At 39.3% G+C, this 12,951-nt stretch overlaps 1 protein-coding gene across 2 annotated transcripts in view; it reads right to left on the reverse strand.

Annotated features, from left to right (window-relative positions):
- Window positions 1-6,783: 6,783 nt before the first annotated feature.
- The window catches only part of LOC112569478 (deleted in malignant brain tumors 1 protein-like), a 37,530-nt gene continuing 31,362 nt past the window's right edge, over window positions 6,784-12,951 (reverse strand). For both annotated transcript variants that reach the window (XM_025247281.1, XM_025247280.1), the window contains 3 exons: window positions 11,683-11,855; window positions 8,706-8,996; window positions 6,784-8,290 (listed from right to left, as the gene is read on the reverse strand). In XM_025247281.1, coding sequence (XP_025103066.1) covers window positions 7,941-8,290; window positions 8,706-8,996; window positions 11,683-11,855 — 814 coding nt within the window. In that variant the 3' untranslated portion in view covers window positions 6,784-7,940. The remainder of the gene's footprint in view (window positions 8,291-8,705; window positions 8,997-11,682; window positions 11,856-12,951) is intronic.

The raw sequence follows: 12,951 nt of genomic DNA on the forward strand, positions 1-12,951 counted from the left end.
TTCACTTCAAAGGACGAGCCATGAGCCCAACGACAGGGAGTGAGTCATGCTCCAATCACGTGACCTGTTTAGGTAAACAACAGAAGAAGCACAACACTGAGCTGAACTCCTCTCACAAAGAGGTGAGGCTGATGTTTTAGCAACCAACCTTTAATTAGTTTTAGACTACAAGACAGGGGACGAAGAAAATTAAGAGTACTAGTAAAATATTTTAATACATTCCGTTTCTGTTTGCGTGGTCGGAGGTCTTTCTCAAGGGTTGCCGTCAGTCTTGACAGAACAATCTTGCTGAAGACTTTGCTGGTGAGGGAAAGAAGTGTTATGCCCCTCCAATTATTGCAGTCTCCAAGATCTCCTTTCTTGGGTAACTTGAAGATGAGCCCTGTCTTCCACCCATCAGGGACCTGCCCTGATTCCCAAACTTGCTTGAAGATTTCAGTCAGCTTGGGAGCTGTCACACTTATATCTGCTTTCAACATCTCTGCTGTTATTCCATCTGCCCCTGGTGCTTTTCCGCTCTTCATTGTCTTGATTGCTGCTGTCACTTCTTCCAGGCTTGGTGGGCAGATGTCAAGGTCTATAGCTGCTGGCTGGATGTCTGCAAGCTGAGGGGGATCTGGTCTGTTCAGAACTGACTCAAAATGTTCCCTCCAGCGCTGTAGTTTTCCTGCCTCTCCCTCAACAACATTACCGTTCATGTCCTTCACTGGCACATCACTGTTCTTAAACCCGTTGTTTAGCTGTTTGTTTATCTTGTACAGTGTCTTCAGGTCATTTTTCCTTGCTGCTTTTTCTGCTTTATCTGCCAGTTTCTCTATGTAGTATCTTTTGTCGGTTTTTGCCATCCTCTTTCCCTCTTTGTTTAGTTTTGTATAACTTTGTCTGAGTTGTTCCTTCAGGCGTTGAGATCTAGTGCTGTTGACTTTTTGTTTGGCTGACTTTCTCTCCGCTATCTTCAGGATTTCGCCCTGGGCGATCCTGCTCTGAACACATCTTCATTCTGCGTCAAATTGTGGAGCAGAGCAACGAATGGAACACATCGCTGTACATCAATTTCATCGACCTGGAGAAGGCTTTTGACAGCATCCACCGCGAGTCCTTATGGAAGATCCTGAGGCATTACGGCAGCGGTTCTCAACCTTTTACTTGTGGCGACCCCCCTGACGAACACCGTTACGTCCGCGACCCCCCTTAGCCAGCAAGGTCGGTGGAAGAGCGGGGGGGGGGGAGCCCTAGCTAACGTCGAACGCAGCGTCGAGGAAATCAATGCAATTCAACAACGGAAGAACAAAGTTCGTATCTGCAAGAAGTATAACTGTTAATGAAATTTTACTAAAGCAAATTCTGCGGTGCTAATAAATATTATTTTATTGGACACTCTCTATGATTAATGAGAAGGTTGAGCTGCTTGCTGTTGCATAGAGAAGCGAACCTGTGTGCGATGTTCGTACCCACTGCTATTCCCAGCTCAGCCTCTGCGTCCACACGATTTCTGTATTGAGACTTCAGTGCTGCCAATGCTGAAAATCCTTGCTCACACATATACGAAGTTGAAAATGGCAGAAGAACTTTCATTGCTTTCTCAGAAAGCACCGTTGACGCTAATCCAGAATGTTGGCACTGGTGTTGTTTGGAAGACCATTTTCAGGGATTGGTCACTCGAAAGGTCGATGAGCTGCTCTTCTTCTTCCGTGGACAACCCGCTTGTTCTAGGATCAGCCAGAAATGGATTACGAATCCAATCGTATTTAGTCACATCAATTTCAACGAAGTAATGCTGAAACCTTTCTTGCAGTCCGTTTAGATGGGCAATAATTACTTTCGTCACCTGATCAAGATTCAAGTTGTCAGCCTTGCACTTACACAAGCACGAAAACATATCAAAAATATTTTCTTTGCGTATCTTTTGCGTCCACAACGAAATTTTTCGGACGAAAGCATTCATCTTGTCAGTTGTTTGTAATATGGTGGTGTCTTTCCCTTGCATAGAAGTATTCACAACGTTCAGCTTCTCAAATATGTCCGATAAATATGCCATTAGCAGCAGCCATCGGTCGTTCTTAAGCCTCCACCCCGCACTGTGTTGTCATGGCCTTCTTTCAGGGACCTAGAGTACTAGGACTGAGCAGTGAGCACGTGCGAGGGCGAAAGGGTGTGAATGATGGACGTTTCCTGAATGTGTGCCGTTTAGATGTTTTTTTTAAAAAAAAGACAGAGGTGTGACTGGAGAGGGAGAGGGGAGTCAGCGATGAGAGATTGGGGGAGAGAGAGGGCAAAAGGCGAGAGGAGGGAGATTGGAGTCTTAATTGTTGAGAGGGGGATTGTGTTTTGAGTTTTGGAAGTGAGAAGTCACTGCATGCCGAGACAGTACTTGAATAGGGAAAAGAGATTTGGAGTTTGAGCGCCCTCGCTACTCGGTTACACAATCTAAGCTAATTTCACTAATACCGGTATAAGAAACTTTTAAAAAAGGATCACCTTCGCGACCCCCTTGTAGGCACGTCGCGACCCCCCAGGGGGTCGCGCCCCACAGGTTGAGAACCGCTGCATTACGGAGTCCCTGCAAAACTTGTTCAGGTCATTGCAATGCTGTACAGCGATTTCAAATCCCAGGTTGTCTGTGACACGGAGCTCACAGACCCCTTTAACGTCAGTACCGGGGTGTGGAATTCTTTTTCCCACCTGAAATAAGGGGGTAGGGGGGGGGGGCGGAAATTCAGCCAATCGGAGTGCACGCAAAATATGCCATAAAAGGTCATTGTGACGCAAACCTGTCCACTGCGATAACTGTACGATTACTAAAATCAGATTAACACAGCGGCGTTAAGTCTGGAGATATGAGATATGAGAAACATTTTAGTATACTATACTTATGTAAACGTCATTATAAGTGCGATATCCATTCAACCTCTTACGTTATACAGCTGTTTCACACTGTGTATCACGTGATATTCCTCGAGGCCCAAGTTTTGTTGACGGCGCGAAAAGCAAACTCAAAATGCCGACGGAAATTTTCTCTACATGCTCAAATTTCTGTGAGCAGGACACTTAAACACTGTCAAAGGTAAAGGTATGTGAATTTTATTCTTAAATTTTAAACCACTTCTTAGTAACACATTTCCTAGTTTCTTAAAATCATATCAAACGCCTGACAAAAGTCTATGAAAGCAACTCACTATGAAAGGAAAAAGACAACCATAAAATGCTTTAGTGAGTGAGATGTCTAAAAGAAAACTTAACTGCTTTTAAAACATGTTAATGCATCAGTCCGGTATATTGAATATTTGCTCCATCTGCTAAGAATAGCACAGTGAAGAATCCAGAGGAAAGGCTATTTAATGATATCACTACTACACAAACAAAACAAGAGAACATGTTAACATGGTTATATGATATCTTTGTATAAATATATCTTTGTATAAATATGATTTTGGCATGGTAAAGGAATGTCAAGGCGCTGGAGATGATAAATTTATTACAAATCCTGAAACAGACTGGTAGACTAGCTGTCACCACCAGCAGTAACATGATATTGAAAGCATTTTAAGATATTTTCCATATAATACATTCAATAATATTTTTTTAAACAATTATCTTGTGTGGCTGAAAGGCAGAGATTGGTAAAGTTTAGAATGGGTATACAAGTTAATAAATGTTGATTACAGGATGAACTATGATTGATATTGGTGTTTGTACCGGTGTGTTTACATAACTGTATGGTGTCAAATGGTTTAATGCATACCCATACTTTTACCTGTGCATGTTTGTGCTTATACATAATTTTATTGACTATTTACTTTTTACATATCTGTGTATATATGCATATGCATGATTGTAATGGTTTGATGCATGTCTGTATTTACACCATGTGCATTATACATGATTCTAACGGGTTGATGTATGTCTGTATTTATACCATGTGTATTATACATGCACCAGTAGAAGGCGCTCATGATTAAATTAATGTATTATACATTGTGTATTATCAATTGGTACCCCCCTTGAAATAATGCCTTTCACTAATACAGTGTAGGTTGGCTATTCTGTGTTCATCTCTCGTTTCGGACATGCTGCATGTGGCATCTGCTTTCAGGGCTGGCTGCCTTGCCATGACATAGCCTTAGTCGCTGGCTGCCTTGCCGTGATATATAGCCTTAGTAGCTGGCTTGGCGTAAAACACCAGTAACCCCTTGCCACCGATGAAATAGGGCCAGAAGCCTTAATGATAAAAAAAATATTGTATCATATCATATCTTAGCACCTTTAAGTCTAAATTCAAAACGTGTCTATTCAGAACAGTGACTTCACTAAAACCTTGTCCTGACCATGAGCATGCATAACACGTGTCTGTACTTCCTTTGTGTATGAGCAGGTGTCTGTTGTAGAAGTGAGCATGTATGTTAAGCGTGAATATGGGTGTATGGTTGTTGGTTAATTAGTTGACTTCTGTATATCATTACTTTGAAGTGCTCTGAACAGATTATTCAAAAAGTTCTATATAAATGTTAAATTATCACTGTGGTGATCACATCTGTCAAAAATGTCAAATGATATTTTGCATGAGACGATTGTAGTTTGACTTTTTTTGACAAACTCCACAAGTGGATCCAAATATTTGATGCGTATAAAGGTACATATAGAAGCTTGTAATTTTAATGCTCTTTGTATAATTGCACTGTGTAAAGAGCTATTAGATTTTAGATATGAATATTGAATAAACACATGGAAAAAATGTATATATGTTTGGTTCTTTATTAAATTTTTGTAAACTTTGTTGGTAAAGTTGGATCTTGACAGCAAATTTGTGAGAGAAAATAACAATAAAGATCATGTGGAATAAAATCTGCTGATGAAATGGTAATGAAAGAAAACAAACTACTGAGATGGAGATACAAAATACAAAGCAATACATAAAACAAAACTTAGCTCATGAACTTTGTCATAATAGATGATCTACATTCCATCAGTGTCACTTTTGTAAGAAAATAAAAATGTTGCATCATAATATCTGTAATCAAATTATGCATCATTACAGTGACTAAAATCTAAAAATATATATGCATAACAACAAAGGTGGTTTATTTTATGCATGATAAAGTGGTATGAGAAGATTAATTGTACATAAAATTGTGTTCGGGTGTTGCAGCAAATGTTATACACCCATAGAAACACACTGCAAAAAAAGTCTTAAAAATGTTCATGAGAAAAGTACAATATGGATATTACGCTTATAATTTAAAACTTCAGCTTAAGGTATTTCTTTCCACTTAATAAGTGCTCTTCCTTGGAAATAAGTCTTTCACAGCCAACTTTGTTAATTGTTTTAAGAATTTACCAACCTGCCAAATATATTTTTTTTATTTTAGTTGACTGCAAGGCCCCCATTTTACATTTCAAACCTTTTTTTTACATGCAAGATAATTTACAACACTGCTTTTGTCTAATGACAAGTTCAACGCAAATTCCATCTGGCATCTTCTTGAATGGACCTGCATGATTACCACATACACATTGTAAACTATCTTTAAATGAGGAATCTGAGAAAACCCAAACAGGGAAGGTCGAATTTATATATGTTGTTCTTATTTTAAAAAAGCCTAACAAAACAATGAACATGCTAAAAAATATTAGTTCATTCACTGAATGCTGCACACATAACTGTTCTCAATCGTTGGCATAATTGATCTAGTACACAGACGTTAATATCTCATTTTATCAGTGGAAGCATCCCAAAACGTTCATGCAGGTATTATATAGGGACTTATAAAGTTGGGCTACTGTAATTTGAGGACTGGACTCGCTCAGTTGCCAATCGACAACTGTAATTCACGATCGATTTTAATCACAGATCCACGGTTATGCTGACACCTGGAGTCGATTTATGCTTGAGTACAGTTACTGTTCTCTATATGTCCCGAAAAGGGCGCAAGTCCAGATCGAGTATCTAAGGTAGAGTTTTATTGACAAACAGTGAGATCAAGACCAAACTAACCTTTGTTATTCAAACAAGCCGATCAGAACACTTTCTGTAAACATTAAGCAACAAACAACACCGATGAATATCACGTGATACACAATGTGAAACAGTTAAAGAGAATGAATCTCGCACTTATAGGGAGGTTTGCATAAAAAGTATACTCGAAGAACTTATCATATCGCCAGACTTATATACATTACGCCGCTGTGTTGGTCTGATTTTAGTAATCGTACAGTTATCGCAGTGGACAGGTTTGCGTCACAATGACCTTTTATGGCATATTTTGCGTGCACTCCGATTGGCTGAATTTCCGCCCCCCCCCCCCCCCTTATTTCAGGTGGGAAAAAGAATTCCGCAGGCGGGAACGGTCCCAAAAAAAGCAGAAGGGAAAAGCAGCCTGAAGGAGCAGGACCGGGACACATTACTCTCTTGCGTGTAATACGGGGTATTCAGCGAGGAGACATTTCAGTGAATACTTCTGAGTCGTGCAGTGGAAGTCTGTACGAGGACGGACCTTCCACCGTATTAGCGACACGTGGATAGCAGTTCAAGGGAGCACCCGTGAGTCCGTGACATCCGTGACGACGATTCCTCGACGTGGATTTAACTCTACGATTGTCTATTCGGCGGACTTTCGTACCGACAGTGTGTGCGTGTGGACACTGAGACGTCGGACTGTTGGCATCAGATTACCTGGAGACCGGGATGTCAAGCGTCGGGAGAATTATTAACTTTGTACAGACGGTAGACAGTAGGCGGTAGGTCTATTTCATTGTTTTCTTTCATATTTCAATCACTATTTTTAATCACCCTTTTCTTTCCTTTTTAAAACATTAAATGTGTTGACTGTTGGTCGGCCTTTCTCTGTATGAAGAAAGAGGAAGAGTGCGGCCAGCGTGTTTTTACATGTAGATGTTTATACACGTTCGCATACATTCGTAACGCACCCACCACAAAACATTACAAACGGGTTTAAGCTTTTTTTCCACTCGTCGAATGTCATGTAGCCCACCTTTATACGGCTTACTCACCACCCTGTTGATGCCTGCAACATTAGTTTAATGCTTGAAGGTCCTTATTAACTTAGCGACAGTCGTGGAATGTTTGAAAAATTGTTATAAAAGTTGTCTCTAGAGTCACTGGAAACAAAAGGTTTTGGACCAAGCGATCTGACTTTTTTAATTATCGCTTTGAAGAGTCCACTGTTTTGGTCACCGCTAGTATGACGCTTCTATATTTTATCTCATTTGAAACGATCCTAAGGGTGGAAATTGTTTCAGCTCCATATTCTTTAGATTATAACAAGAAATATAACCTGGAAATAACAGGTATATACAGCTTTCCAATACTTTTTTGCTGTGCATAGTTTTTTTTGTTTTTTTGTAAACACTGTTTTTATACTAAATTATACTGTTTTTTTAAAAAGGATTTTCCTAAACAGCTTTTAGTAAATGTCATGAAAAGCTTTCATCTCATCAGTAACTAAATACCAAGATATTTGCGAAATACATTCGTCATTAATGTAAAGGAAAGAAAATTGCACTAAGTAGCAATCAGTTGATTTATCACATCTCCGTCTATTACATGCACTCCCTGGGTTCTCACAATATGCACTTCTTGGTAAATAGGAAGAATCATTTTTATCGTATAATTTTAAGACTAACTACAATAAGTAAAAGATGCATACAATTGAAATACAAATGCTAAGTGTGTATGCGCATGTTATCTTTAAGTAAAACGTCGACCTTCACATAAATCAGTTGTTTGACAGAACGAAGAGAAAACTGAGTTACTTGTCCATTGATATTTTTAACGCCAGAACTCTATCACGTAAAAGTAAGAATAATTGACGACGACGACGGCAATGATGATGACGACAACGACGACGAGCGGGAAAACATCCCTATAGATAGGACTAAAACAAAACAATAAAAAATACGTCTTTCTCTAAAAGCTAAAAACACTAATGCATGCTTGTCACACTGAGCTCAAAGGTGACATTCATGGCGCCCATTGAGTTGCTGACGTGGACACTGTACAGTCCGGTATCTGTAGGCGTGGCTTGTGTAACATACACAGTGCAGGTAGCCAGGTGAAGGTCCGGTGTCTTCTGCTCGCATTTCCCAGTAAAAAGATCGGATCTGACTGGCTTCTCCTGAGCAGAAGAATTACTGTCCTCTTGGTGATAAATAAAACCGTCGACAGTTGGAGCTGGGGAGGCCATGACTTCAAAGGTTGTCTGTCCTTCTAATCCTTCCGTGACTTTTAGTTCCGTGGTTGTTGCTAAGGTGTCGCTGGCCCATTGTGGCGAACCTTTTTGACAATAGCATGATTCTATAAATATTTTTGTTATATTCCTTTTCATAATGAATCTTTGTTTTACTGCATTTTTACTCAGTCTTTAATGTCTCACTTTTTTGCTTTAACGTTAAATTTGAATTTGTTTTTAATAATTTAAAGCAGGGTGTGCAGAAAAGTTAGTGAAAGTCATATGTTTATATGCACGCATAAAAATGTGGGCGCCACAGAATGTAAATCATTCTCTTTGTTCCTAGTTTAACCTTTCACTAAGTTACAACTTTTATGTAATCTGCTTATATCCAGTTACACAATAACGTGGAATTAATTAGTTAATTGAGTAAATACGATCAAGTCAGTAAGAGAATGTGTCCGTGAGGTGCCAGGTGAGTAAGATGAATGTAATATTTTAATGACATACACTACTTACACAACACATTGAGATGCACTGACGTGGAGTTAGTTTGTCCCAGTGTGTTGCCAGCCCGACAATAGTAGATACCCGAGTCACCACATCCTGCTCTCTCTATTCTGAAGGAGAGAGAAGATGTGCTGAGGCCTTGAAGTATTTGTAAACTATTTCTTGTGACCTTCATCAGTTCAAGGCTCTGTACGTTGCCGGGACTGACTTCACATGTAAAGTCAACACTGTTGTTGACATTCGTAGTGTAGTTGACGGTAGTCTGGTTGTCGACTAGTAAGGAAGGCGTCTCAGGGGGATCTGAGATAAACAGGTGAGTAAGATTGAAACAACAGCTTGTCAGTAACTATTATTTTATTAATGTTTAAAGAATTTAAAAGTTCAAATATCGCTTATCATCCGTGTTTTAATATTCAACCATATTAATGCGTACTCCATACATATTTCCACTCATGTACCTATATCACATATCCATGCATCATCCACCTCTCTGTGTAACTTTATTCATGGCCTTTGTTAATCACAAGACGGACCTCCCTAAGAAATTAGTCAGACTTAATGGCGAGAGCGATCATGATTTGGCAAATGTTTGTAATTAACTTCTATACACGTTTTGAAAACCATGATTATTCTGATAAAGTTAGGGAACTCAGACAGTCGTTTGTCTCCGATAACGTCATTGATTAGTTGTAAAGTTTGTGTGATAGAATTGCTGATGAAATTTAGACATACCCGCTAAGAAAAACCTCAAAATAAACAAAATAACTACACATTAACAAGAACAGACTTTCCTCATATTCATTAAAGAATGGGATTTTTGCAAAGGCTTTCTGTAGGTCTTCAGACTAATTTTTACGCCCAATTTCAAATTCACGAAACTTTTCTTCAAAATCCCCAACGTCACCTACTGTTGTTTACACATTACTGCCAAATGATTTCTTTTATTTCGGCAAACATCTGTCTCAGCCTTAATCCAAAAAAATTCTTGGATCCGGTCAATGATCTCCGTCTGTAGTGAATTTACGTCCTTCGTATCGGTGTGCTTGTCCTCTGTCATATCTGTTTGAGGCTGACCACTTAGCAGTGACACTCGCCGGAGACGGGTTTGTCTCTCTAAAGGTGTCATCATAGGGTTTGGGGTTTCGGTCCCTATGGTAGTGACAATTCCGGGTTATGTGGCCACTTTGCCTTGGAGGTGCCCAGAGCGATGGATGTCTTGGTTCATCCTTCTCAAACAGATGTCTTGGTCATAAGGAATTGTTTGGAACGTATCTGGCGGGTGACGTGTTTCTTCGACCCTCTATGTAACAAGAAGGGTTCCTGTAGTTGTATTTCTTAAACAGGTGTATCTGGGCATCTTTCTCTCTGTGACTGTGTAGATAAAAGTTGGGAGTTGTGGCCCACGTTGGTAAACATGGATGTCTTGGTCCTCTTTGCCTGATATTTATTTGGATGATCCCTCCGGTACCACTGAACCTGCTCTTCCAAAGCGTCAGATGTACTTAAGCACTTCTCATGCAGGTAGACGGATAAGTCATTTGACATGCTTTTATAATATTGTTCTTTTAGTGGCAGATCTCTAAAATGATAATAACCCTTAAATATCTCTGTAGGGAAAATCCATCTGAGCCCTAGAATGGATATTCTTTTCAAAAAGGGCGTCAGGGATACTGTAGCATTAGGACGGAAAGTTGTAAATTAAGCTTTGTATATTTTTTTGTTGTATGCTAGGAATTCAATGGCAGTTTCATTTTTAATATATCATAACTGATTTCTCTCTGGAGACAAGATGCGTAGTACACATTTAACAATTTGCATTGTAAAAGACAGGCTAAATACAAAGGCCACATCTCTTTCGGCCACTTGAGTATTCGTACTTGCTTTTGAAACCTACATAAATATCCGTCTATGTCGTCGCTGTCTTCCAGGAATATGGGCAGTTTGTGATATACCCTTGAGTCCTATAACCTCTGCTTCTTTTTTTAATATGCTGGCTTCTCTCTTTTTCTACTTTTTCGATCTTATTTTTGTCTGCTAATTTTTCCACAAGTCTATCATGACTATCGATACTCTGCGATATATGTCTAGTCAAAGCGTTACCTTCTTACCCTCTTCATTTCACCTTTCTTAAATTTCAACTTTTTTAAAAATGAGGCGACATAAAATACTAGTTGGGAATCCATGTTGCCCACAAAAATAGCAAACAAAAGAAAAACGACTTCACCTAATATTATCTACACTGGGGATAGCAATGAAATCACACTGTCAAAATGTGTCTTTACAGTGAATCTTCACAAAGTGCTGCTGGGTGTTGGACTGAAGGCGATCTGCTCAATCAGCCCATACAATCAAAACCTCGTCTAAGCCACAGACTGGTCCGTGGCAAACAAAATGTGATGTTGGTGATGAACAAAGGAAACACTTCCATGAAGGCATCGCATTCAATGAATATCCTAATAAAAAGCAGTTGGAATATAATGGGCGGCTTTTGTTGGTTCTTGAAGTGAACAGTGAACAAGTCATGTTTCTTCAAGTGAAGGTAAATATTCCAAGGTCATCCCCACCAGCAACACTCGAATAGTAATATAACATTACACCCGAGCTTTTTATAGTCTTAAATGAGGGAAATAGTTCGCAACTTTAAAGTGAGACAAGCAAGATCTATATATATATTAATGTAACCATAGTGTTTCATATATCTATTTAAACAGATCAATTATTTTCTTATATAACTTTTGCAAGTTGTTGCACAGTGTAATGACAACACTGACAAGAATGAAAATAACAATAACAAAAACAACAATAATGTAAATAAGTTATTTTTCTAAAACACTGAGGTACGTACTTGATTTCAAATCTTATCCATTAAAATACAGATATTAAAAGAAAATAGAGCAATTCTTAATAACACCGTAGTTAAATTATTTACAAGATAAATCAAATTCTGGAGTAGCAGTAAATATTCAATTATTACTGGTCTGCTTACAGAAGTTGCACTCTACGCCGACATCATGCCAGTGGGAACAGTCGTGTATGTAGAGCCCCCAGTGTCTACACAGCACCAGGCTGGTTTCGTTCCCCTCACACCGCAGGAAATTGAACATAACAGGACCAGAGCCGGGTCCGTACTTGTTTGACCTCACGGCTACGGCAGTTGTACTGAAACGATCAAAAGAAATAGACATCGAAAAAAACATAATCTTTACACTAAATAGACACTATGGTTTGTAAAACCATATGCATACACGATCCCTCCCACACACACCTATCTTTTCGAGAACAAACATTGGGTGTGGTTTGTTTTTTTTTTTTGTTAGAATTTTTGCGTTAGTTGCTGCTTTCATTTTTTCTCCTCTTGAAAAACATTGCCTGATATTTTAACTTTTCAATTTATTTGCGGTATGAATTTCCCTTTGTCTACTTTTTTACAACCTTTACATACTTGCCCTCTAGCTTGTCAGGGTGAATGTGTTTTTTAGCATCGCAACATATCAGCTTGTCTCGATCTGTTTTCACTGGTCACTCAAGCCACATCTTTGTTATCGTATTCGTTGCGGACATTTTAAAAACTTTTATGGGTGAAAGGGTTTGAATTTTTCAAAGGCTTTACGTCTGTCTTTCTGACTTACCTTGACTACCTGCTTTTTTTGTAAATTTGGATCGTCCTCCTAAGCGACACGAATTGTGACACACATATATAGTATATCTACATCGATATGGAGGAAATAAGTTAAAAAATATATTATGCACTTTAAAAAGTACAGGGTTACACAACGAGTACATACTGCTGTGTCAGAAAGCAAGTCAGGACTTAAAAACATTCATTGACACATACCCGGACATTAAACTCAACATTATTCGGCTTCGCATGTAGACGATTGTTTTGCTGTTCGTGCTGTGCTACCGGTACATTGCTGGCTTGTTGTTGAGTTTCTGCGAGCGGATGGGAGAAAGTAATGAACATTTTACCTCCTCCTCGTGTGACCCTATCCGTCTTACAATCCTAAGAACGCAGAGCCGCGGCGCTTGTCGTCACGCGTCACCTGCTTGCGGGGCCTTTGAAGGTCTCTTAATTTCGGGACCAAACAGTAACCCCTCCCTTCACCTTTCTTCCTCCTTCTCTCTTTTTTCTTTCCGTGTACACAGTTCCTGGCGCGTTTTTCTGTCGTCACTGGACAGTCGTCCTTGTCAGGTACGCGTTTGTATCACAGCAGGACGAACCACAGGAAGTCACTGTCTGCATTATCTACTCACG

This window comes from Pomacea canaliculata, linkage group LG7 (genome assembly GCF_003073045.1).
Source record: "Pomacea canaliculata isolate SZHN2017 linkage group LG7, ASM307304v1, whole genome shotgun sequence".
Taxonomy (NCBI): domain Eukaryota; kingdom Metazoa; phylum Mollusca; class Gastropoda; order Architaenioglossa; family Ampullariidae; genus Pomacea; species Pomacea canaliculata.